This window comes from Priapulus caudatus, unplaced genomic scaffold, assembly GCF_000485595.1.
Source record: "Priapulus caudatus unplaced genomic scaffold, Priapulus_caudatus-5.0.1 Scaffold341, whole genome shotgun sequence".
Classification (NCBI taxonomy): domain Eukaryota; kingdom Metazoa; phylum Priapulida; class Priapulimorpha; order Priapulimorphida; family Priapulidae; genus Priapulus; species Priapulus caudatus.
Genome location: NW_014577402.1, coordinates 200,758 through 224,374, shown reverse-complemented (window position 1 = coordinate 224,374; position 23,617 = coordinate 200,758). Strand labels below are relative to the sequence as shown.

The window sequence follows — 23,617 nt, the reverse complement described above, 5'->3', positions numbered from 1 at the left end:
GAGAAAGAGAGAGAGAGAGAGAGAGAAAGAGAGAGAGAGAGAGAGAGAAAGAGAGGGAGAGAGAGAGAGAGAGAGAGAGCGCGCAAACGAGAAAAGGAGAGAGAGAATATCCCTCTCTCACTTCGGTTCGTTGTGTTTGGGACTTCATATAATCAAGAGCATATAAAGAAGGGTATTCCCTTCTTTATATGCTCTTGATATAATCTGCGCAGATGTCCTGCGGATAAATAGAGCGCGCTGGGGTTTTTTCGGCGCTTGTATAAATAAACACACCTTATGGTCGTCGGCGCGCGCTCACACGGAAGCGGACGGGTCCGGTGGGCCCAGGAGGAGGCGAGGTGGGGGAGGAGCGGAGGCGAGGGATGAGGGGAGGTGAGGGAAAAAAGGAGGTGGGGAGGATCCGAGGCGAGGGAGGTGAGGAGGTGAGGGAGGAGCGAAGGCGGGGGAGGTGGAGAGAAGCGAAACGTGGGAGAAGGGGAGGTGGGGAGAAGAAGGCGGGGGGTAGGAGAAGTGGAGGTGATAGAGGTGGGGAGGAAGGGCAGTTAGGCGGCAGGTATATGGAGGTGGGGGGAGCGTGGGGGAGAAGGGGAGTAGGGGGGTGATGGCAGGCGTGCGAGGATGGGGGGGCTGAGGATTGGAAGCTGGGGGTGGAGTGCGCACTTAGTGATAGAGCCAACCCAGCTGCGCGCTTGTGTGTTTGCCCTTCGCCTCCAGGAAAAGCTTTTGTGAAGGGAATTTAATTAAAGTGTCGTCTGCTATGTGTAAAGCTTATGATCTGCCGAAGTTGCCTTATGGTCACGTCCGCCCCTACACCACACGTACCACACATGCACCTCCGCGGCCAACTCAAGACGACAGAGGACCACACACAAATACCACGCACGACGCGCACACATTACACACACGCCACACGACGGCGCGCGTACACGCCACGCACAGCGATAGCACACGCACGACGGCACACGCGCACCCGCAACCGACACGCACGCCGGGCGCACGCCACGCACACACACACACACACACACACACACACACACACACACACACACACATCACTGTCTATTGCAAGGTGAATGTACGTGGTCTTGACGTGTTGCTGCTACCAGTGCTCTACCAGACGTGAAACCTCGTCTCTCTCTCTCTCTCTCGCACCACTCTAACTCTTCACGCGCTAACGTTTTCACGTAATTCACGTCCTATCGGCTACTCTGCTTATCGCTTAGTTTCAATCGGATCAGACTAGAGCGAGTATCATATGACTGAGGCGGGATCAGCACGCGGTGTGAGTGACCGAGGCAGTGCCTGAAGCCACACAGTTTGCTCCCCTGTGAGCTGGGCTCAGTTGGCTGCGACCGCAATCCCTGCGATTTAACCCTGCTGCTCCTGAATAACCCCCCTTTGCTCCTGCTGCTGCTGGTGTTGGTGGTTGTGGTGGTGGTGGTGGTGGTGGTAGTGGTGGTGTTGCTGCTTCTGCTGCTGCTACTTCTACTATTGCTGCTGCTGCTGTCGCTGTTGCTACTGCCACTACTACTACTGCTGCTGCTGCTGCTGCTAGTACTGTGGTCGCCCCGCCACTGTTGCTGTTGCTGTTTCTGTTGATGCTGCTGCTGCTGTTACTGCTGCTGCTGCAGCTTCCAGCCGCTACTGTTATTGCTAGCGCTGCTGTCTGTGTGTATGTCTCCCGGCGGTGCTGTAATCAGTGGAGGGGTTGAGTGAATGATTGCGGTAGTGAAGTGAAGAGTACGCTTGTTGACTCGTTCATCCATCGTGCAACGTCGATGGTGGCTGGCTGCTCGCGCCGAGGCGGCCATGTTGCAAGGTTGAGCACGCATTGCTGTGTAGTGCGGCGGGGAGCAGCGGCGGGGGAGGTCGGGGAGGAGGAGGGGGAGAAGGGTTCCGCGGTGGGAGCGAGGAGCTAGGGGAAGGAGGGGGAGGCGGGTGCCACGTACGGTGGGAGCGACGAAGGCGCTGGAGGCGGGGGAGAACAGCAGGGCCAAGGGAGGCAGGGAACAGCGACCGGGGAGACGAGGGAGGCGGGGAAAGGGGGCGGTTACATCGGAGGCGAGGAAAGCGGCGGTCCGTAGCGGGGGCGGGGGATGGCGGGGGGGGTCGCGGCTGGGGCGAGGGAGGCAAGTTGTCGGGGCGGAAATGAGGGAATTAAGCGCAGGCAGCGGTGGGAGCTGGTAAGCGGGGGCGATGGCGTGGGGCAGGTGGGGAGAAACGGCTTATAATAATGCCACATGTATAGGTTGATGATAGGCTTACCTAAATTAATAATAACTGGATTCTAACACGTACGGGTTTACGTTCACCGCGCTCCTCCCACTACTGAATGTATGTATAATCCACATTAATATCATCCCGTATGACTATACTAGTCTCTCCCGAATTCGTATTCCCCGCGTAGACCACACTCCTCGTGTCTGAACCCACAAGTTGATTCTCAACGCCTTATACAGTGTCAGTCTGTTCCCCTACAAACATTTTCGCAATGCGTTCTGCCCCTCAGTTCTGTCCTCCCAGCTCATCGCTGCACGTTTACCCATTGATCTCCCCGCGCGCCTACGTCGATTATCGAAGCTGATAAAAAAAAGCCGAATGGCTCACAAACGGCTGCGATGACCTTCCTTTTCGGGCTTCCTCTCGACAGCTTCCTTCTTTTGCGCGAGGAAGACTTAGACTTAGCGGCGGACTGCGGGAATGACGGGGAGTAGCGGAGAGTGTTTGCGTAGTAGGCCTCTGAGCTGGCAGCGGTTGCGGGGTGAATCTTGGGCCCCCGAGATTAATGAGGCGATTGATCAAACATGGCGATTGATCAAACATGGCTGTCAGATTGAATGTTATTTTTGGCAAACAGCGTCGGCGACGTTTTTGTAGCGTCATGCGCGTCTTATGCGGTCGTCGTTAGTCAAGCGTGCTTATATATATATGCACTTTCAGCGGAACTTTTTGCTATTTGTCGACTGCAGGCTAGTTTGTTGAGTAACGAGGAATAGTTTGAACTGCAGCTTCTTGCTTTTCAGACGGGTCTAGCTGTTTGCATTTTGATCGCTGAAATCCGCCTGCCCAGATAGCTACCCCGTCCACGTGATCGTCATCGTCATCGTCATCGCCACCGTCACGACAACCATCATCGTCATGGTCATCGTCAACACCACCTTCACAGCCATCGTCACCGTCGCCATCACCACCATGGCCATTGTCACTGTCGCCATCATCATCATCATCATCATCGTCATAGTCACTGCCATTGCCGTCGTCACCACCATCGTCATCGTACGGTGACCACTGTCCATTCTTCGCTCGCTCGCCGCTTGGAAGCTATTGTTAGAGCGACTTTTGTTCTTATCGCGGTGACTTGACGTTTGCTTGCTGCAGTAGTAACCGGGCTAAGCCTGTGGTGACTGCGCTTATGCACACTGTTCGCCGGCCACACAAACACTGGGCCCGGGAGAGCGTGTATGTGTGTATGTGTATGTGGGGGGGAGGAGGGAGAGGTTATGTGGAAGGAGGGCTTGTTGGCTCTTAGCGATTTTGCTTAGCTGTTGGTTTTGTAAACGGTCAACGAATGCAGGGCCGACGGAGCAAGTCACGAGCAACGGCCGTAAAGTGTGTTTTGTTGAACTCAGCCCAGTGCATGCGTAGCTGTTTATCCTGCCACTCACCCCAAAGCGACCGCTCCCTATACTACACCATAGAATCACCAATATGTAACGGGCTGCTACTTCATGTACTGTATGTGTGTTTGTTGCGATCTCCAGCCACATCACACCCTCACCCACACCCACACCTACCCAAATGGTATTTGGTGTCCACCCACACAGTACCTTCTCAAATGGTATTTGGTGTCCACCCACACAGTACCTTCTCAAATGGTATTTGGTGTCCACCCACACCCACCCAAATTGTATTTGGTGTCCACCAACACCTTCCCAAATGATCCCCCCACGCGCGAGCATGGGGTGGGGGTAGTTGTGAGTGTTTCCTAATTAGCACCTGCGTGCTATGACGTCATGTTGAGGAGATAATATGAGCTACAGGTGTGTAGCCCTTGTCGGACATTTCTTCATTATAGACTTCATCGTATATAATAGCCGGCGTGTTAATTAAGCGTGTTGACTGTGACAGACGATGTCATGGGAGAGTGAGCGGTGATGGCGATGGTGGTGACGGTGATGGTGACGATGACGGTGATTGCTAGCTATTTTGTTAGTGGTGGCGATGGCTGTGATGGCGACGATGATAGTGATGGCAATGGTGGCGATAATGATGTAGGCGATGACGATGATGATGGTGGTGGCGATGGCGTTGATGATGGTGTTTACGATGGTGGCGATAATGATGTAGGCAACGACGATGATGATGGTGATGGCGGTGGCGATGATGGTGGCGACGGTGACGATGACAGCGGTGATGGCGATGGTGGCGATGGTGACCACGGTACGTCTGCGAGCATCTGCTCACGTGGGTCGTGTGCAGTGTGCACGCGCCACAGCCGATACAATCACACGCGTATGCATGCGGTGTCCTCATCCCCAACGCTAGCCACATTACACACACCACTATACTACTATATCAGCTAAGCCCTGGTTGCTGAACTTTACATTCACCTAGTAAAACTCGAGTAAGCCGCCGCCACTGCTGCTGCTGCTGCTGCCGCCGCGGCACAGATGCGCTGTTTGTAGTCTGCGCGTCGCTAGAATGGTCAGCGAGGGTAATCCCCAACTCTAATCTCTTCGGCAATGTTATCAGATATCTGCGGTATTTGCTTTTGCATCAGGCTGCCCGTGTCGCGCGCCTTTCACCGCCCCTCTCTCGCGCTCTCTCGTTGTTACCTTTTGTCCCAGCTTTGCGTTCGCGGTGTGTTACTACTACAGGGCTGGCACGCCAGGCATATGGTCGCACGACAATTACGACTTTGTTGTAGAATGCCTCAACATATTGGGCGCGAATTACAAACACACACGTGTGGATGGAACCACAAAGAGGCAGACGTCCCCTATATATATATATATTATATACTGTAACGAGGGGTGATAGCTCAGGTGGTGAGAGATAGCGATCAGTGACAAAGCGACAGAGATGAGTGAAAGAAGTAATCTTTTCGTCGCGACAAATGTCGAAGCTGGGTCATGGCCGCCTAGCTGGTGATAGCACCACCACCACGCACGGCGGGCACACATGACATATGCTATACTTATATACGTGTGCTATCAAGATGGACATGTGATACATTTCGCCCCGAGTTTATAGTATAGAATCATGGTTTATATGGCACATAGCCCGGCTGGGGGTGGATCGTAACAATTTAATTCGCGTCTGTACGCGATGCCGACGACGTGGTCGGTCGGCCGGTCGGCACATCATCACGGCGAGCGTCGCTCACCGTTTTATTGTAGCCGACGGTAAAAAAGTCGTCGCACAGTCGGCAACCTGAGCCGATGCGGGCCGTGTCACGTGATCGTCGCGTCACGTGATCGCTCACTGTAGTGGTGGTGGGGGTGGGGGTTGTAAAGCTCGTCCCTGCGGTCACTCAGAGGCTGTGTAGAACTTCTTACTTCTAGCGGCACTGCAAAACACGTTGAAGGTGGAGTAAACCTGTATACTATATGCTAGATACGGCGTCAACCTCTACCACGCTAGATACGATCAGGGGTGAATAATGATAATATATCAATTCGTCAATTATCAATTGTTCAATTTGTCATTAATCGCCACTGATAAAATGAAAACCGCTACACTACTATATATGAACCAAACCTCCACATTACCGTACAAAACGTCTATATGCTAGATAGATAAGGTATAAAACTCTATTATGCTAGATACGGTGTAAGATTCGACTACGCTAGCTATGGTACAAAACCATGCTACAAGATACGGTTGCTTGTTCTCGGGGATCAGTCGTGAATAAATGCCGGGAGAGCATACCAGGATCAACGAACCCCAATGTAGACAATCGCCGAGCGGTTCCGATCTTTGCCGAACATTGACTCGGGTTATTTCCGACTGGCCAAGGCTATACCGGCGGGCGGTTAATAGTGAAAATTGGTTCGACGTGTCACAGCGCTTTAAGCGCCACCTGTGTAAATATCAGCGTAACCCGCAGACGCGCGCGCGCGTGTGTGTAACACGTTTGCTGCGTTCATATACCGACGTACGACTGAGTTCATGTCACATGAGTCACGTGATGATTCTACGCGCGAATTCCGAATGATTTCCGAAGGTTATCGAATACCGGCGAAGGACTCGTGCCTCGTTTGTGTTTGATTTCTGTCCAGTGATTGTATCGGGCTATGTTTCCGAGCGGAACGCGAATGAGTAATTCTATTCACTGAAGCCATGTTCGCAATAAGGACTCAACCAGTTTGCTGCTGCTGCTGCTACTACTACTACTTGTGACTGCTGCGACGCGATGCGTGCACGCTAACGGCAGGACCGCATTACCCGCGTGAAAGATGGGTAATTGTGCGTAATGCGAGGGGCCTGATGATGGAGCAAGCGGTCCCCCTCCCCCCGGGGACCCCCTCCCCCAACCATACCGATCCCTCCATCCCCCGGGGGTGCCGCCGGTGACCGAGAACTGCTGGTGACTGATGACGCGTCGTTGCACCCGGAATTGATATTGTAGTGGCAGCGGTGTCATGATGACGCTATACGCGTGGAGTTTCTGTCATTGATCCCGATGGTTTTGTTGCGGTCGTTAGCTTTGTATTAGCGGCAGCATCGTGGTATTAGTCAGCCGAACAGTGACGCGTGTCCTTACAGTGTGTCACCAACGACACGTAATGATATCAAGAGCTAAAAGTACTACCTTGATTATAAATATATATATATATATGGGTTTGAATTTTTCTAAGAAAGGCGTATTGGAAAAACCATTGATTGGGATTTTGCGTAATAACAATAGCATGCGATCGGGGTTTTGGTGTTTTCGATGTTATAAAATGGTTACGGTTACTGCTTTAGGATTTTGCTATTTTGCTATCAGACTGACCCCACGCTTTCCTCTGGCTGCAACCGATGCGCGAGCTTCGTGTTAATCAATGACTACATGGAGTCAGTCTAAAGGTGTGACTACCATCGAAATAATATCAATAGCCCATAATAGAGAAGAGTATGACACCGTTTTAACAGCGTTTTGCATAGTTTTCAAGTTGTAAATATTTTATCAATATGTGAATAAATATATTCAAACTTTACCTTGTTTTCGTCTATGATTCTCCCTTAATCATATTACACCACCAATTTACCTGAAAATCGTACGTGTTCTTCAAAAAAGTTCTTTGAATACGACACGGTTTCACACAGTTTTCCCAAATGTTCGCATGTGTTCGGCGCAAGTTTATTATCGGATTAGTGTTCTATTGTCTATGACGGAACTCTGGAGGCTGTTGGGGATATTAGGCATCGAATTGTATTAAGCGTGTAGCGTTTCCAGCGTACTAGAAATAAATGTGTGCTCACGGCGAGCTAGCAGCTGATTTTAGCCGTGTTGCCATCGTGTTCCTGATGATAAGGATGCAAAACAAGTGCTTTTACTGTGCTTACCTAATATCCCCAACAGCCCCCAGCATCCCGTAGTTACAACCTGGTGCTGCCGCTGTCTCAGTCAGCTGTGTCTCAGCGTGTCTCAGTCAGCTGTGTCTCAGCGTGTCACAGTCAGCTGTGTCTCAGCGTGTCTCAATCAACTGTTTCTCAGCGTGTCTTAGTCAGCCGTGACCGCCTCGCGCTCTCCCAGGCCTGCCTGTCGCATACATGTGCCTCAACTCGCACCGCGTGTCTCAGCCGACGCCACGTGACTCAAACCACACCGCATGCCTCAACGAACACCACGTGCTTGTCTCAGCACACACTACATGTCGCAATCCACACCGCATGCCTCAAACCACACCTCTTACCTCGTTCCCCGTTCTTCATTCCCCGTGTCTCAATCCCCGTGCATCATTTCTAGTGCCTCATCCCCCATGCCTCAATTTCCGTGTCACGATCCCATGCATCCTTTCCAGTGCCTCAATCCACGTTCTTCATTCCCCGTGTCTCAATTCCCGTTCCTCCTCAACCCCCGTGTCTCAATCCCCGTGTCCCAATCCCCGTGCCTCGACTCTGTGTCTCATTCCCCGCGCATCACTCCGAGCATAGGTGTGACTCTCTCGCTGAACTTTCACATCCGCTCTTTAACTTTACCCGGTCGCTTTGCGTCAGCTTCTGCCATGACAAGTGTAAATCTGCTAGCAAGATCTCCTCTACTAATCCTGCCAAGCGGGCGCGCTCTGCCAATGAATTCCCGACAGAATCCTCTGCTACTAAAAAACTTTTCCTCGAGGAAATAACCGATGGTCTGGTTTCATGGAGAAAACGGACGGACGCCATGTCGTAAAACGTAAAGATTTACATCGTAGCAGGACGTCCGGAGGCTGTGCCGAACGCTGCTACTAGCTGTTATATGATCTGGAAATTCCTCCGCATTTCTTACATATGAGGAGCAAGCCTATGCGAGCGGAGCGGCGCGATATTGTCCGACGGATTTAAGGAGCTCAGAATGAAATTCTGCAGAAACTTCGAAAATGAAAACATCGTCGATTTGATGCTATAAAGATGCGTGTCGCTTCAATTTTCAGATTATGAGAGCATAAAGCTGACGCCACTCGACCGCATTGTCATGGCAACAAAGGAAGCCGTGCCGCACATTGAGATTGACAAATGGCTGCTGTCGCTGGGAATGACGCAGTACACGCCCATGTTCGACAGGTTCTACGGAGTCGAGGTAAGCATGATGATCACGAACACTATATCGTATCTCTATATCTCTTTATCTTCTTCTATACACGCTATCCGCGCTGCGGTTACGTAGTTCGATGTTTCGATGTCTCGATCTCGTTCGATGTCTGTGGAACAAGAGTCATGGCTCAGCAATACGGAAGGCACTGATCTATATACTAGAAAAGCTCATAATACTTCTTGCATAATATTATAAGCTCTTGATAACTACAAGAACTAATAATACCTGAATAATACCTGAGCTAATATCGTATTATTAGCTCTTGATAAATGTTATATATAAATCAGTGACGAGAGGTTATTCCACTAGACAATGCTTGCTTATCAGGGCTTCGCTGTGAATAGGTGACGCCATGTTAAAAATGACCCCCGTGTTGACCCCGATGTGGGGATACCGGTTACTCGGTGTGTGATGGTAGGCAGGACTCCTTGTTTCGTGTATTATGCCATCGTGATAATCTGTGATTGCATCTGTGTAGTAGTGTCGGCCTTGTGTTACGGTGTGATGTACAGCCTGCGGGTGTTCGTGCGCGACCACGGGACGTGTGACATGCGGGCATATTGGAAGCTTCGCGTAGCCCTTGCTTGACCCGAAAAAAACAATTTATCGATTGCCTTTTCATTATCGAATATACATTATATACAAAGACACGCCGCCCGGACGCACGTACGCACGCATGCACCCACGCTGACACGCACGCACGCACGCACGCACGCACGCACGCACGCACGTACACACATACATACACACACAGTTTCACAGTTGTTTGTTGCCAGTAGACGGGATGGAAGTGGGGGAAGTGGTAAGACTGTATCGCTATTATTTACGTTGAATTATATCGGAGTTGAGCGAATTATAAATTTAAATTCGAGCGCCTTTTGTCTCGAAGTTTCCATGCTAGTTATTATTCAGCACATGGGTTTCACAGCTATGGCGTATTGATTTCTGTCACGGCCACAGGAAACACGTGTATAGGATAGTCTTATGTTCGCATTATTAGAGACACGTTTTCAGAAGAAGACGAAGAAAAAACATGTAATTTCTCGCGTACATGTGGTGCGCAGACAGACACATTGAGGTTATGAAAAAATGGTGCCATAAAGATATACATTTCACCGCATGTTGACTGTTTACACGTCTACTAAACAGAAGAGACCCTCTACTCATTCACGCTGGTCTATATAGATCATTCTCGCACGATATGCCCACAACTCGGCCCAGATCAGTTTCAATCCACTCGTTTATAGTACCTTCAGGCTAACTTTGGACCGACGGCCATAGCGAGTGGGGGTGAATCTAATATCTTTAGATTTCCCTCTAAGGCTTGACGCCATTTTGCGGCCGCTACCGTCCCCCTAGCGACGCAGAACGAAACTACGAGAGTGGAAACAAGGTTCTCGCCAGTAAAAAAAACGCATGCTGGTCATGATCACTTCATCAGCCAGCGGTCAGCAATTTCACCGAGTAGTTTCACTCTCGTCAGTAGACACTGAGGAGCGGTAGATTCATTCCACTCCGCTGTAGCCAGGACCATAGTTATCGTGCCATGAGTGAGTGAAGTGAGACCGAAGAGAGCGTGTAAGCACCCAGCGCGGCTCTTCTCCTGTGGTGCATTGCGGTCATTCACGCTGATGCTTGACCCACGTCTGTTGTTCATTCTCCTACGCTCCCCATTTTGGCTCTATCCTTATAGCGTGTCTACCCTCGTGGGTTAAACCTCATCTGCTGCTCACTACCGTACTTCACGATTTACCCTCATTACGTGTTTACCGTTTTTTCAACGTTTAGCTTCATCTGATAACCCTTCCCTCTCTCTCTCTTTCTCTCTCTCTCTCTCTCTCTCTCTCTCTCATTTCTCTCTCTCTCTCTCTCCTCTCTCTCTCTCCCTCTCTGCTCTCTCTCTCTCTCTCTCTCTCTCTCTCCTCCTCCTCCCCCTCCTCTCTCTCTCTCCTCGCTCTCTCCTTCTCTCTCTCTCTCTCTCTCTCTCTCTCTCTCTCTCTTTCTCTCTCTCTCTCTCTCTCTCTCTCTCTCTCTCTCTCTCTCTATTGCGATTCTTCATTTCTTCGTCGTCGTCGTTCTCCTCGTCCGTCTCCTACTCTCCCTCTTCTTCTTCCTCTTCCTCTTCTCTCTCTTCCCCTTCTTCTTCTCCCCTTTTTTCACCCCAGTCTTCTCGTCAGCTTGCCCTTCCTTCCCATCCTTCTCCTTCTCCTCGCCCTTTTTACATCAGTATCCTCCTTGTTCTTCTTCTTCTTCTTCTTCTTCTTCTTCTTCTTCTTTTTCTTCTTGTTCTTCTCCATTTCCTCCTCCGCCCACTACATCTATTTGAGTTAATGGCAGCGAGTGGTTCTCGCTACACAGCCATCTCAGACATTATTGCTCAGAACGCAAACAGTCACCACCAGCAGATTGACGTTGGAGTTAGAGTAGCTGTCACTAACAGACCAGCGGTCCGACTATGATGGTGGTATCTATCGTTTCATAGCAAATACAATAATATCATGAGTGTATAATATTCTCTCTATATATAGAGAGTCTATAGACTCTATAGAGTCTATATTATACACTCCTGGTAATAGCATATGTATACGGGAGTCGGCTATTATAGTACGCTACGATAAATACCGTCATTCTCTAACAGGCGATATTCCTTGAGCAAACATCATCTCAATTGCTCCCAGCCTCCCTCTCCCTCCCCCTTTCTCCCCCTCTTCCCCTCTCTCCCTGCATGCAGGGTAAGCACAGCCACGGCTGTACGTTGCTATAGCGTGCACTTGCTACTATAGTAGACTGATATATTACGTTCCCGCGTAAATTATTAATCCTATATATGACATATTATGATGGATGTTTGGGGGGCGTCGATGTGTGATTGCACAAGATTAGCGTACATAAAAGGCAATATGTCGCATGCGCCTCTCTCTATATTAAATTGATTATGGCAATGTTTAGGAGAAGTGGCGCTCGTGTACAACGGTGCGGTCATGCGCCCCTGATAGAGAATATATTAATACTAGATTAATTATATTACTCTCTGCGCCCACGCACTCTCGCTGCGCTCCTGTGTGGGATCCGAGTTAATCGAGAGGCAGTGTATACTTAATCAAGAGCGTATTAAGAAGGATTAAGACCTTCTTAATACGCTCTTGACGTAATGTTTTTACTGTTATATTCCGGATTCGGATGCGCAGTGTGATTTTATAACGGTTATATTCCGGATTTATATACGGCCATTGCGATATTCACTGTTGTAATCCGGATTCGGATATATAGCGTGGTGTTTGTATGCCTACAGTTATATTGCGGATTCGGATATGCAGTGTGATGTTTTTACGGTTATATTCCGGATTTATATACGGAATGTTGCGATCTTCACTGTTATAATCCGGATTCGGATAGTCAGTGTGGTAATTTTTTACAGTTTTATTCCGTATGCGGATAAGCCGTGTCATGTGTTTGCGGGTATGTTCCGAATTCGGATTGAGAAATCGTCATTTCGTCGTGAAAACGGAATTAAACGGAATTTCGTCGCGCGTCTAGCTCGTTAGTTAGTGTCAACAACTTAGGTATAGTATAGAGAACCGTGATATAATAAAGGGTCTAATATAGAGTAAATATGTGAGCGGATCGTAAGGTTCGGTACCGATCCGTGTGATAGCTGATAACGCTGTCAGGCACCATGCACCCGGTGTCCGGTGTTTCTCCAACCCTCTGGAGCATGGAGTATATAGGTGGTGCACATGCACAGACACAGACGCACTTACGCGTACGCGCGCACACACACACACACACGCGCGTGCACGCACGCGCTCTCTCGTTCCCTCTATCTTTCGTACACACGCATACGCATACGCACACGCTCTCTCTCTCTCTCTCTCTCTCTCTCTCTCTCTCTCTCTCTCTCTCTCTCTCTCTCTCTCTCTCTCTCTCCCTCTCTCCCCCTCGCTCTCAACTCGTTTCTCGGCATTACACACACACAAGCACACGCACGCGCGCTTTCTCTCCTTCTCTCTCCGTCTCGCTGTCTCACTCTCTCTCTCTCTCTCTCTCTCTCTCTCTCTCTCTCCCTCGCTCTCTCTCTTCCTCCCTCCTCTTCCACACACACACACACACACACACTCTCTCTCTCTCACACACACACACACACACACACACACACACACACACACACGTGAACAGTGAACGTGTGAACAGCAGGCGCTGACAGCATCAGTTTTCGCACCGTACGCGGTGCAGATCACATTAACACACGGGGCAACGCGATCGAATCACGTAGCAGCACACAACAGCTGGTGTCGACTGCTCCCAGGTGACCGCGCTAACCCTTTACCCCACCGCCGCGCTTCAAGTGACAGGCGAGCAGCTGCCGCCGCCGCCGTTACACCCCCCACCCCACCTACCCGCTCTCCCCGCCTGTTAATCAACATATTAGCTGCCCGAAAATTAATTGAAACTTTACGATTTAGCGCCCGCATCCGCGGCCGGCGGCGAGTGAGGGGCCGGGGAGGAGAGGGAGAGGCGAAGGGCGTGAGAAGAGTCGGGAAAGAGAGGCATGCGGAGAGCAGGGGGCCGGCAGAGGAGAGGGCGCAGAAATGAAGGGGCGGCCGGGAGGACGAGGTACGAGCAGACAGAGATAGGCGTCGGGGGGTTTATGAGGGCGAAAGAGAGTAGAAGGGAGAGGCAGGGTAAGGGGAGACCGGCAGCTCGTGCGACCGTCTGAGAGAGACAATGGACCGGAGGTGGGTTAGAGACGCCTGCGCGCATGCAGAGAGAGAGAGAGAGAGAGAGAAATAGAGAGAAATGGGAGGTTAGAGAGAGAGAGGAGTGAGAGACGAGAGAGAGACGACGAGAGACGAGATAGACGAGGAGAGAGAGAGAGAAAAGGAGCGAGCAGGGAGAGAGGATGAGCGCGCATGGGAGAGAAAAAAGCCCATTATTATTTTACGGGGCGGGGTACGCGCGGGGAGAGGCGTTATTTCGGTGAGGCGAGGAAGCGAAGGGGTGCTAGTGAGCAGCAGAGGAAGAGGAGGAGGAGGGGCGAGAAGCAGGTGAATGGGGAGGAGGTTACCGGTGGCGTGACTCAGCGAGTCGTTGCGGAGGTGTGTTTTTTCTATGGTGTTTTTTTCTAGCGGCGTGGCCCTATTGCTCTTGCTTAGAGCCCCCGCTGTTTCTGGTCTACTTCTTGCCTGTTGTTGCACTCTCTGACGCGCTTCCTGTGGATATAAGGGCGTAAGAGATTTAGTGGGCGGAGGTACGATGCGGGGCGGCCGATGAGAGAGAGATGAACAAGGGCGAGGACGTGCGAGCTGCAGAGTGGGGAGAGGGCGCTCGTGACTTGAAAGAGAGAGCGTAAGTCGTTGCCGAGGCGAGCATGAGCAGCAGAGACTATGAGCGATGGCGCAGGCGAGGAATAACCGCGTGACTGAGCGAGCGTCGGCGAAGACAGAAAAGAGATATAAAGAGGGAGCGGAGAAGCAGAGACAGAGAAATGAAAGAGGAGGAGCGAGAAAGTGAATTAGTAATTTAGTGAGAATGAGTTTAAATTTGGAAGCTGCAATGAAAGTGCAAGCGGAGCGCGAGGATGAGAGAGAGGGAGGGACGGGAGAGAGAGAGAGAAGAAGAGAGAGAGGAGCAGAGCAGATGACGACGAGAGAGGAGGAGCGAGCGAGTGAAAAGGTCATAAATTTTAGAAAGTGGAAAAGTGGGCAGGCATTGCCTCCTCGGTCTGTTGTCAGCACTTCCTACAGCTACCTCTATAATCTCACGGCCTGCTTTCACTGAAAGTAAAAATGGTTCGTTGAATAAGTGCGGAAACGGATACACGCGCGCAATTTGCCAACAGATTGGCTCGGGTTAGTTCATCTGCCCGCTGTATAAACTTAGTCCCCACTATAAACGACCACCGATCTAGCAATCATTTCTAATGCGACGGCCACTTTTCTCTCTGACGCGCATGACCTCAGCCGCTCGCCCCTTCAACAGCGCCCCGGTAATCTGGGTTAATCTGGTGGTTGTTCCCGGCGAATAGTCCCGGACAAAGCGTCGCCCAATTTACCCGTGACCAATATATACGACGCGGATATGCGCCAGATGAGCTATTCTCTGTCAAGAAAGCTGCTCGCGCATTTGCGGAGTGGAGACAAGTTAATGCCCGCTGAAAACAACAATGAACCGCTGCGGGACGCCGCGAGCTATAGGCCGCTTCTTACAAGTGTTTTGTGTATCGCCTTGCTCCTCTCACTTCTTTCTTCTCTCTCTCTCTCTCTTCTCTCTCTCTCTCATCTCTCTCTCTCCCTCTCTCTCTCTCTCTCTCTCTCTCTCTCTCTCTCTCTCTCTCTCTCTCTCTCTCTCTCTCTCTCTCTCTCTCTCTCTCTCTCTCTTTCTCTCTCTCTCTCTCTCTCTCTCTCTCTCTCTCTCTCTCTCTCTCTCTCTCTCTCTCTCTCTCTCCGAGTGCTGCTGCTGCTGCTACTACTAGTACTTATTTTAATTTTAATACTACTCTTGACCGGTTGGTTGACGCGGTAAATATAGCAGCGCAGCACGCGCACAGCGCATCCGCGCGAAGCTGAAACCATATGAATTATTTGATAAGTAATTGCTTAACGAAGCTCTCGCGCGCCGTGGATCGCTGCTGCTGTGATAACACGCTACTTAATCTATCGCTTAATGGCCAGGCGTAGCGATAGTGGGCGAGGTGCAGGCTGCGGTAGTTACTCACTGGGTGTGACGTACCGCGGCCGTAGGTGGAGGTGGGGGCTGGGTAGTTACTCACTTGATGTGTGCGTAACACGGCCGTAGTGGGAGTGTGGGGGCGCGGTAGTTTCACTGGGATGAGCCGGTGTGTGCGTCAACACACGGCGTAGTGGAGTGGGGCTGGGTAGCTTCTCACTGGGGGTGCGTACACACGGCGTTAGTGGGAGGTGGGGGCTGCGATAGTTACTTTACTGACTGTGTGGTACACACGGCCGTTAGTGGGACGGTGGGGGCTAGGTAGTTTCTCACTATGTGTGCGTACACACGGCGTGTGTCTGGAGGTGGGGGCGGGTAGTTACTCACTGGGGGGTGTGCGTACCCCCCCCCCCCAAACCCCCACGCGTAGGTGGGAAGGTGGGGGCGGGATAGTTACTCCACTGGATTGTGTGCGTAACACACGGCGTTAGTGGGACGTGGGGCTGGGTAGTTACTCACTGATGTGCTGCGTACAACGGCGTAGTGGGACGTGGGGGCTGGGTAGCTTACTCACTGATGTGTGCGTACACACGGCGTAGTGGGAGGTGGGGGCTGGTTAGATTTACCTCGCACTGATGTGTGCGTACACACGGCGTAGTGGGACGTGGAGGCCTGGGTAATGTTACTCACTGATGTCGTGCGTACACACGGCGTATGGGACGTGGGGCGGGTAGTTACTCACCGGTATGGTGGTGTGTTGGGAAGAACTCAGACACGGGAAAGATTCCAGCCAAAGAGGACAGAAGATAGATAGAGGAGAGGAGAGATATGAGGAGCGAGAGAGAAGAGAGGGGTGAGTGAGACCGTGAGAAGGAGAGGAGTGAGCGGAGAGAGAAATAGAGAGAAAGGGGAGCGGGAAGCGGTGAGAGGAGAGCCAGCCAGACAGAGAAGCGAACGGATGAGAGAAAGATCGCCGCGCGCGTGCGTGCGGTGCCATTCTGTGTGCGTGCGTTGTCTGTGCGTGTTAGTGCGTGTGGTGTGTGTGTGTGTGTGTGGTCGTGTGTGTGTGCTGTTCTGGTGTGTGAGAGCAGAGAGCTGCGCGCGCGCGTGTGTGTGTGCAAGATGAGAGGAAGCGTAGAACCGATGTGAATTGTTAACAGCCGTGCGACGTGACTATACGTGGCTATGACGTGCCATAATTTCAAGAGTACATAATAGGAGCATTATTATCTCCTATTTACTTACTCTTGATGGTATATTCCCGCTTGCGCCGCCGTGCCGCCGTGCATGAATCTGACTCATGCGTATAATGCCCACACTTCATCTTCTCGCTGGGTCCGTCACTCGCCGCCTGGGCATGCTGTTGCTTACTGCTGCTGCTGCTGCTGCTGCCTTGCTGCTACTGCGGTAGTGCGTGGTGGTTGGTGGTGGTGGTGGTGATGCTGCTGCTGGGTGGTGGTGGTGCGTGTTGCTAGCTGCTGCTGCTGATGCTTGCTGGTGTGTGGTGTGGTGCTGCCTGTACTGGTGTTGGTGGTTGGGGGGGTGTGTGTTGGGGCGTGGTGGTTGGTGGTGGTGGTGGTGGTTTGGTGGATGGCTGGTGTGTGGTGAGGTGTGGTGGTGGTGGTGTTTCGGTGTTGGTGCCTGGTGCGTGGTGGTGGTCGGTAGTGGTGGTGCTGGTTGGTGCTGACTGGCTATGTGCTGCTGCTGCTACTGCTGCTGGGTGGTCACTTGCTGTTGCTGCTGCTGGTGGTTGGTTGCTGACTGTGCTACTGCTTGCTGAGTGATGCTGGACTACTCCTGCTGCTGCTGCTGCTGCTGCTGCCGCCTGCCTGTACTACTACTACTACTACTACTACTACTACTACTACTACTACTACTACTACTGACTACTTACTACTGCCTGCTGCTGCTTGCTTGTTGCTGCTAACATCTGCTGCTGCTGCCTACTACCTATACTGCTGATGCTGCTGCTGCCTACTACTACTACTACTACTACTACTACTGCCTGGCTGCTGCTGCTGCTACTGCTGCCTGCTGCTGCTTTTACTAGCTACTGCTTCTGCTGTTGCTGCTGCTTGCTGCTGCTCCTACTACTACTGCTACTGCTGTCTGCGTGCTGCTGCTGCCTGCTACACTACTACTTACTACTGTACTGCTGTTTTGCTGCTGTTTATGCTGCTGCTGGCCTGCTCCCATACTATACTACTACTGCTGCTTGCTGCTGCTGCTGCTGCTGCTGCCTCCTACTTACTGCTACTGCTGTTGCTGCTGTTGCGTGCTGGCTCGCTGCCTGCCTCTACTCTTACTGGTACTTGCCTGTTGCTGCTGGCTGCTGCTGCTGCTGCTGCTCTCACTACTAACTACTACTGCTGCTGCTGCTGCTGCTCCTACTTACTACTGCTACTGCTGTTGCTGCTGTTGCTGCTGCTGCTGCTACTTACTACTACTTGTTGACTGCTGCGCGCGTTCGGTGCACGACTAACGGCCACGGACCGCATTACCCGCCGTGAAGATGGGTAATTGTGCGCCTTATGCGATGGGGCCTGGATGATGGAGGTAAGGCGGTCCCCCTCCCCCGGGGACCCCCTCCCCCAACCATACGTTCCCTCCATCCCCCGGCGGGTGCCGCCGGTGACGAGAATGCTGGTGACTGATTGACGCGGTCGCCTCGTCCTGTAGTTGCACCCCGATCATTGATATTGTGTGGCGCTTTGGTGTCATGATGACGCTATCACGCGTGGAGTTTCTGTTTTTTGATACCCGAATGGTTTTGTTGCGAGTCGTTAGCTTGTATTAGTCGGCAGCCATCGTCTGGTATTAGTCAGCCGAACAGTGACGCGTGTCCTTACAGTGTGCTCACCAACGACACGTAAGGATATCAAAGAGCTAAAGTACTACCTTGATTATAAATTAATATATATATATCGGGAGTTTTGAATTTTTTCTAAGAAAGGCGTTTGAGACGTATTGGAAAAACCATTGAATTGGGATTTTGCGTAATAACAATAGCATCGCAATCGGGTTTTTGGTGTTTTCTGATGTTATAAAATGGTTACGGTTTACTTGCTTTATGGATTTGCTATTTTGCCTATCAGACTGACCCCACGCTTTCCTTCTGGCTGCAACCGATTGCGCGAGCTTTCGTGTTAATCAATGGACTACATGGAGTCAGTCTAAAGGTGTGACTACCATCGAAATAATCATCAATAGCCATAATAGAGAAGAGTATGACACCGTTTTAACAGCGTTTTGCCCATTAGTTTTCAAGTTTAAATATTTCATCAATATGTGAATAAATATATTCTAACTTTACCTTTGTTTTCGTCTATGATTCCCCTAATCATATTAACTGTAATTACACACCAATTTACCTGAAAATCGTAATGTGTTCTTCAAAAAAGTTCTTTGAAACGACACGGTTTCACACAGTTTTCCCAAATGTTCGCATGTATTCGGCGGCAAGTTTATTATCGTGGATTGTGTTCTATTGTCTATGACGGAACTCTGGGGGCTGGTTGGGGATATTAGACATTCGAATTGTATTAGGTGTACTCCCTACTTAGGAAATAAATCCCCTGTGTGCTCACGGCGAGCTAGCAGCTGATTTTAGCTGTTTTGCCATCGTTGTTTCCTGATGATTAATGATGCAAAACAAGTGCTTTTTACTGTGCCTTACCTAATATCCCCTACAGCCCCGCATCCCGTAGCTTACAACCTGGTGCTGCCGCCGCATATTCAACGATGGCGCGAATACATGCGAATATTTGGGAAAACTGTTGGGAAACCGTGTCGTATTCAATAACTTTTTTGAGACACATTACGATTTTCAGGTAAATTGGTGGTGTCCATAATTATGATTTAAGGAGTCATCATAGCACGAAATAAGGTAAAGTTTGAATATTATATTCACATATTGACAAGTTGAAACTATGCAAAACGACTGTAACACGGTTGCCATTACTCTTCTCTATTATGAGCTCTTGATAATATACTAGTTGGAGTAGTGTCTGTATATAGTTTCTATGTACTTACGCGTGTGTGCGAAAGATGGCGGGTGGGCGGTTGGGAACTACATAAGCCGACATGCCGGTTGTCATCGCACCATGTCAGATTCGTAGTTGTTACCTGTTCCTCCCTCCCCGTGCGCACGTTTAGATAGGCGGTGGATTTTCTAACTTCCTTTCCGGCGTTGGCACCAGCTGCTACCCGAACTCGTTTCATCCGAGTCGTGTTCAAATATTCATCATAAGTGGAATTTTGTTGGCGCTGTTAGTCAGTACGGCTTGCTAAGTACATAGCGGCCCCGCGTTGACGCTCTGAGGCCACTGCGGCCAGGATTAGGCTAATGCGGGCGGTTTAATGCGCCTGCACGAATGTTACGATGTTTGACAGCTATAGGTGTAACCGCCCTTCCTCCGTTGATGCTCTCTCTCTCTATCTATCTCTCTGTGTATGTGTTGTGTTTGTGTTTGTGTGTGTGTGCTTACTTCGTCTGTGTGTGATGTGTGTGTGTGTTGTGCTGTGTGTGTGTTCGTGTTCCGTGTGCGTCGTGCGCTGCGCGTGTGTGTATTCCACTGATCTCTCTCTCTCTCTCACTCTCTCTCCTCTCTCTCTCTCTCTTTCTCTTTCCCTTTTCTCTCTCCTTTCTTTCCCGATCTTTCCCTACCCCGCTTCTCTGTCTCCCACGTCTCTCTCATTCTCTCTCTCTCTCTCTCTCTCGCTCTCTTCTCCCCCTCTCTCTCTCTATCTATCGCTCTCCCCCTCTCTCTCTTTACTTCTCTACCTACCGCGTGTGTTTGCTTGTGCTACTGCTGCTGTTAATTTGGGTGCGCGGCCTGGCTCAGCAGTGGCCAGCATCCGCACGCACGATGGCTCGATGAGTGGCGACATATGTGAGAAGCAATTAGCCGCCCCGTGTTTTCCCTTCTCCTCCCAGCCTCCGAGCTGCGAAGTCTCCCACGGCTAGCTGTTTACGTACGTGTGGGGGGAGCGTGTTGCCCGCCCCGACCACAGGCACTTGGAGCGTTTCAGTACAATGTAATGCTACAATTAAATTACGCAAATTGCTATTTACTACCAAAGTTTTGAATGTTCTACTACGCCTCTTCTATACTATATACTACTAATACTATACTACTCTATATACCTACTATATGGATACTACTCTATCTATATCTCATATACTATATATATATATATTATATAATATATATATATATATTATATATATATATATGTGTGTGCAATCAGTGTGCGCCAGACGTGCGTACGGGTGTACATGTGTGTTGCAGAGGAGTTCATTTGCACGCGCATTTACAAAATTGTTGCAAATAATAGGGCGAAATGAAGTAGGACTTTGCTAGGTAATAGATTTCGTATTTATTTAGCATTATATTTTATTGAAACGCTCCAAGTGCCTGTGGCCCCGACCGCGGCAGAGTAGCGCCAGTGACAGTCTACTCACTCATACAGAATCGTAGCTATTCGGGGGGCAAGGGGTCAGTTAATATTGCATGTGACAGTTGCATATGACTGAAAAAAGTAGATACAATACTTGGTCAGTGGCGGTCACCTTCCCAGAAAACAGCAGAATGCACATGGCTTTGCCCCCCCCCCCTCCCAGGAAAAATGGGTTAGCTACGCCCCTGTCGTATAGTACTGTGAGACTAATGCTCCGATCGTAGTATGTGATGAAGCTTCAATGGGGGGGGGTCGAAGGAGCATTCACGGAGTTGAGATTTACCATTACTTGAGACATTTACTTTTGTTCTATTATTCGATTTTCGGATGGTGTGAATGCAGGAGAGATGCGCGACCCGTACGTATATATCATGCTTTCTGAGCGTATCACTGACTGCGCTCTTTGTCTCCTTTTCTACAGAAAAAAATATCGACGCATAATTGTCTCTCGTGTGCTATATTTGAGCTCCAACGATGTGTATACCATGGCGGTGGTGGCGCTGGTGTTGGTGGTGGAGACAATGGTAGCGGCGATGGTGTTGTTGATGGTGGCGGCTAAGATGTTGGTGATGGTGGCGGCTAAGATGTTGGTGATGGTGGCGGCTAAGATGTTGGTGATGGTGGCGGCTAAGATGTTGTTGATAGGGCGGCGATGGTGTTGGTGATGGTGGCGGCTACGATGGTTTTGTTGGTGGCGGCCATGATATTGGTGATGGTAGCGGCCATGATTTTGGTGATGGCGGCGGCGATGGTGTTGGTAATGGTGACGGCGATGGTGTTGGTAATGGTGACGGCGATGGTGTTGGTGATAGAGGCGACGATGATGTTGATGATGGGAGATTTCGTGTAAGACTCTCACGGTAGTGGCTCCCCGGTAACCTAGCGTCTGCGGGTATATATTCTCTCGTCGTATTTTTTCAGCGGCCCAGCGGCGGCGGTCTTGTTTGCATAGTTATGCATAGTTTAGTCTCGCTGATTGCTTTCACTTACGGAGTAGTATTGACGTGTTGACATAATATACGAAGCTATTCGTTCTTTGTTGCTCCAATATTTGATATCCCAGATTACACGCGATGGGGGGGGGGTTGAGGCACGGCCACTGATATTATCGTAATTGCTTGATTGATGGTTCCGGATAGAGAGCAACTAGGAAGACAAAAATGAGAATGGAATTATTATGGTATGGATAACTCGTTAATTCGCTTACTGCACTAAGCGCGTGGATGGAGGATGGGGGCATTAGCCCGGGGGCAGGCTGTCCCAGGTCATCCGTTCATCTGTCATTCATTCATTAGTTATTCGTTTCATTGTCATTTATGTTCTCTTTCACTCCTTCCTGTGTCATTCATTCCTCACTAATTCATGCCTCGTTGATTCGTTTATCAGTGTTTCATTTGTCGGTGGTTCGGCTTTCCTTTAGTTCACTGTTGCTACTGCTACTGCCTCTGCTGCTTTAACGGGGTACCGCGCGGGGAGAGGGCGTTATTGGTGAGCGAGGAAGCGAAGGGTGTAGTGAGCAGCAGAGGAAGAGGAGGAGGAGGGGGAGAAGCAGGGGAAGGGGAGGAGGTTACCGGTGGCGTGACTCAGCGAGGTTGCGGAGGTGTGTTTTTTCTATGGTGTTTTTTCTAGCGGCGTGGCTATTGTCTTGCTTAGAGCCCCGCTGTTCTGGTCTACTTCTTGCTGTTGTTGCACTTCTGACCGCCTTCCTGTTGGATATAGGGGTAAGAGATTTAGTGGGGGAGGTAGATGGTGGGCGAGAGAGAGAATGAACAAGGGCGAGAAGTTGCCGAGCGAGAGTGGGGGAGAGGGGGTGAAAGAGAGAGCGTAAGTGTGCGAGGGAGATGGAGAGAGAATGAGCGAGTGCGAGGGCGAAGAATACCGCGTGACTGAGCGAGCGGGAGAGACAGAAAAGAGATATAAAGAGGGAGACGGAGAAGCAGAGACAGAAGAAATGAAAGAGGGAGAGCGAGAGAAGTGTAATTAGTGAGAATGAGTTAAATTGGAAGCGGCAATGAAAGTGCGCGAGCGCGAGGGAGAGAGAGAGGGAGGGAGGGAGAGAGAGAGAGAGCGAGAGAGAGAGGGAGAGAGAGAGAGAGAGAGAGGGAGCGAGCGAGTGAAAAGGTCATAAATTTTAGAAAAGTGGAAAAGTGGGCAGGTCATTGCCTCCTCGGTCTGTTGTCGCACTCCTACAGCTACCTCTATAAATCTCACGGCCTGCTTTCACTGAAAGTAAAATGGTGTTGAATAAGGGGGAACGGATACACGCGCGCAATTTGCCAACAAATTGCCGGGTTAGTTATACGCCCCGCTGTATAACTTGTCCCCACTATAAACGACCACCGATCTAGCAATCATTTCTAATGCGACGGCCACTTTTTCTCTCTGACGCGCATGACTCAGCCGCGGCCCCTTCAACAGGCCGTAATCTGGGTTAATGTGGTTTGTTCCCGGCCGAATAGCCCGGACAAACGTCGGCCCAATTTACCCAGTGACCAATATATACGAGCGGATATGCGCAGATGAGCTATTCTCTGTCAAGAAGCTGCTGGCATTACGGAGTGGAGACAGTTAATGCCCGCGAAACAACATGAACCGCTGGGGACCGCGCGAGCTATAGTGCCGCTACAAGTGTTTGTGTATGCGTCTGCTCTCTCTCACTCTCTCTCTCTCTCTCTCTCTCTCTCTCTCTCTCTCTCTCTCTCTCTCTCT

The 23,617-nt window shown here is 50.5% G+C and overlaps 1 protein-coding gene across 1 annotated transcript in view; it reads left to right on the top strand.

The window, feature by feature from the left end:
- The window catches only part of LOC106809271, a gene marked incomplete in the record, with an annotated part of 82,852 nt that overhangs the window by 22,909 nt on the left and 36,326 nt on the right, over positions 1-23,617 (top strand). The window contains 1 exon segment of the mRNA XM_014812283.1: positions 8,622-8,767. Coding sequence (XP_014667769.1) covers positions 8,663-8,767 — 105 coding nt within the window.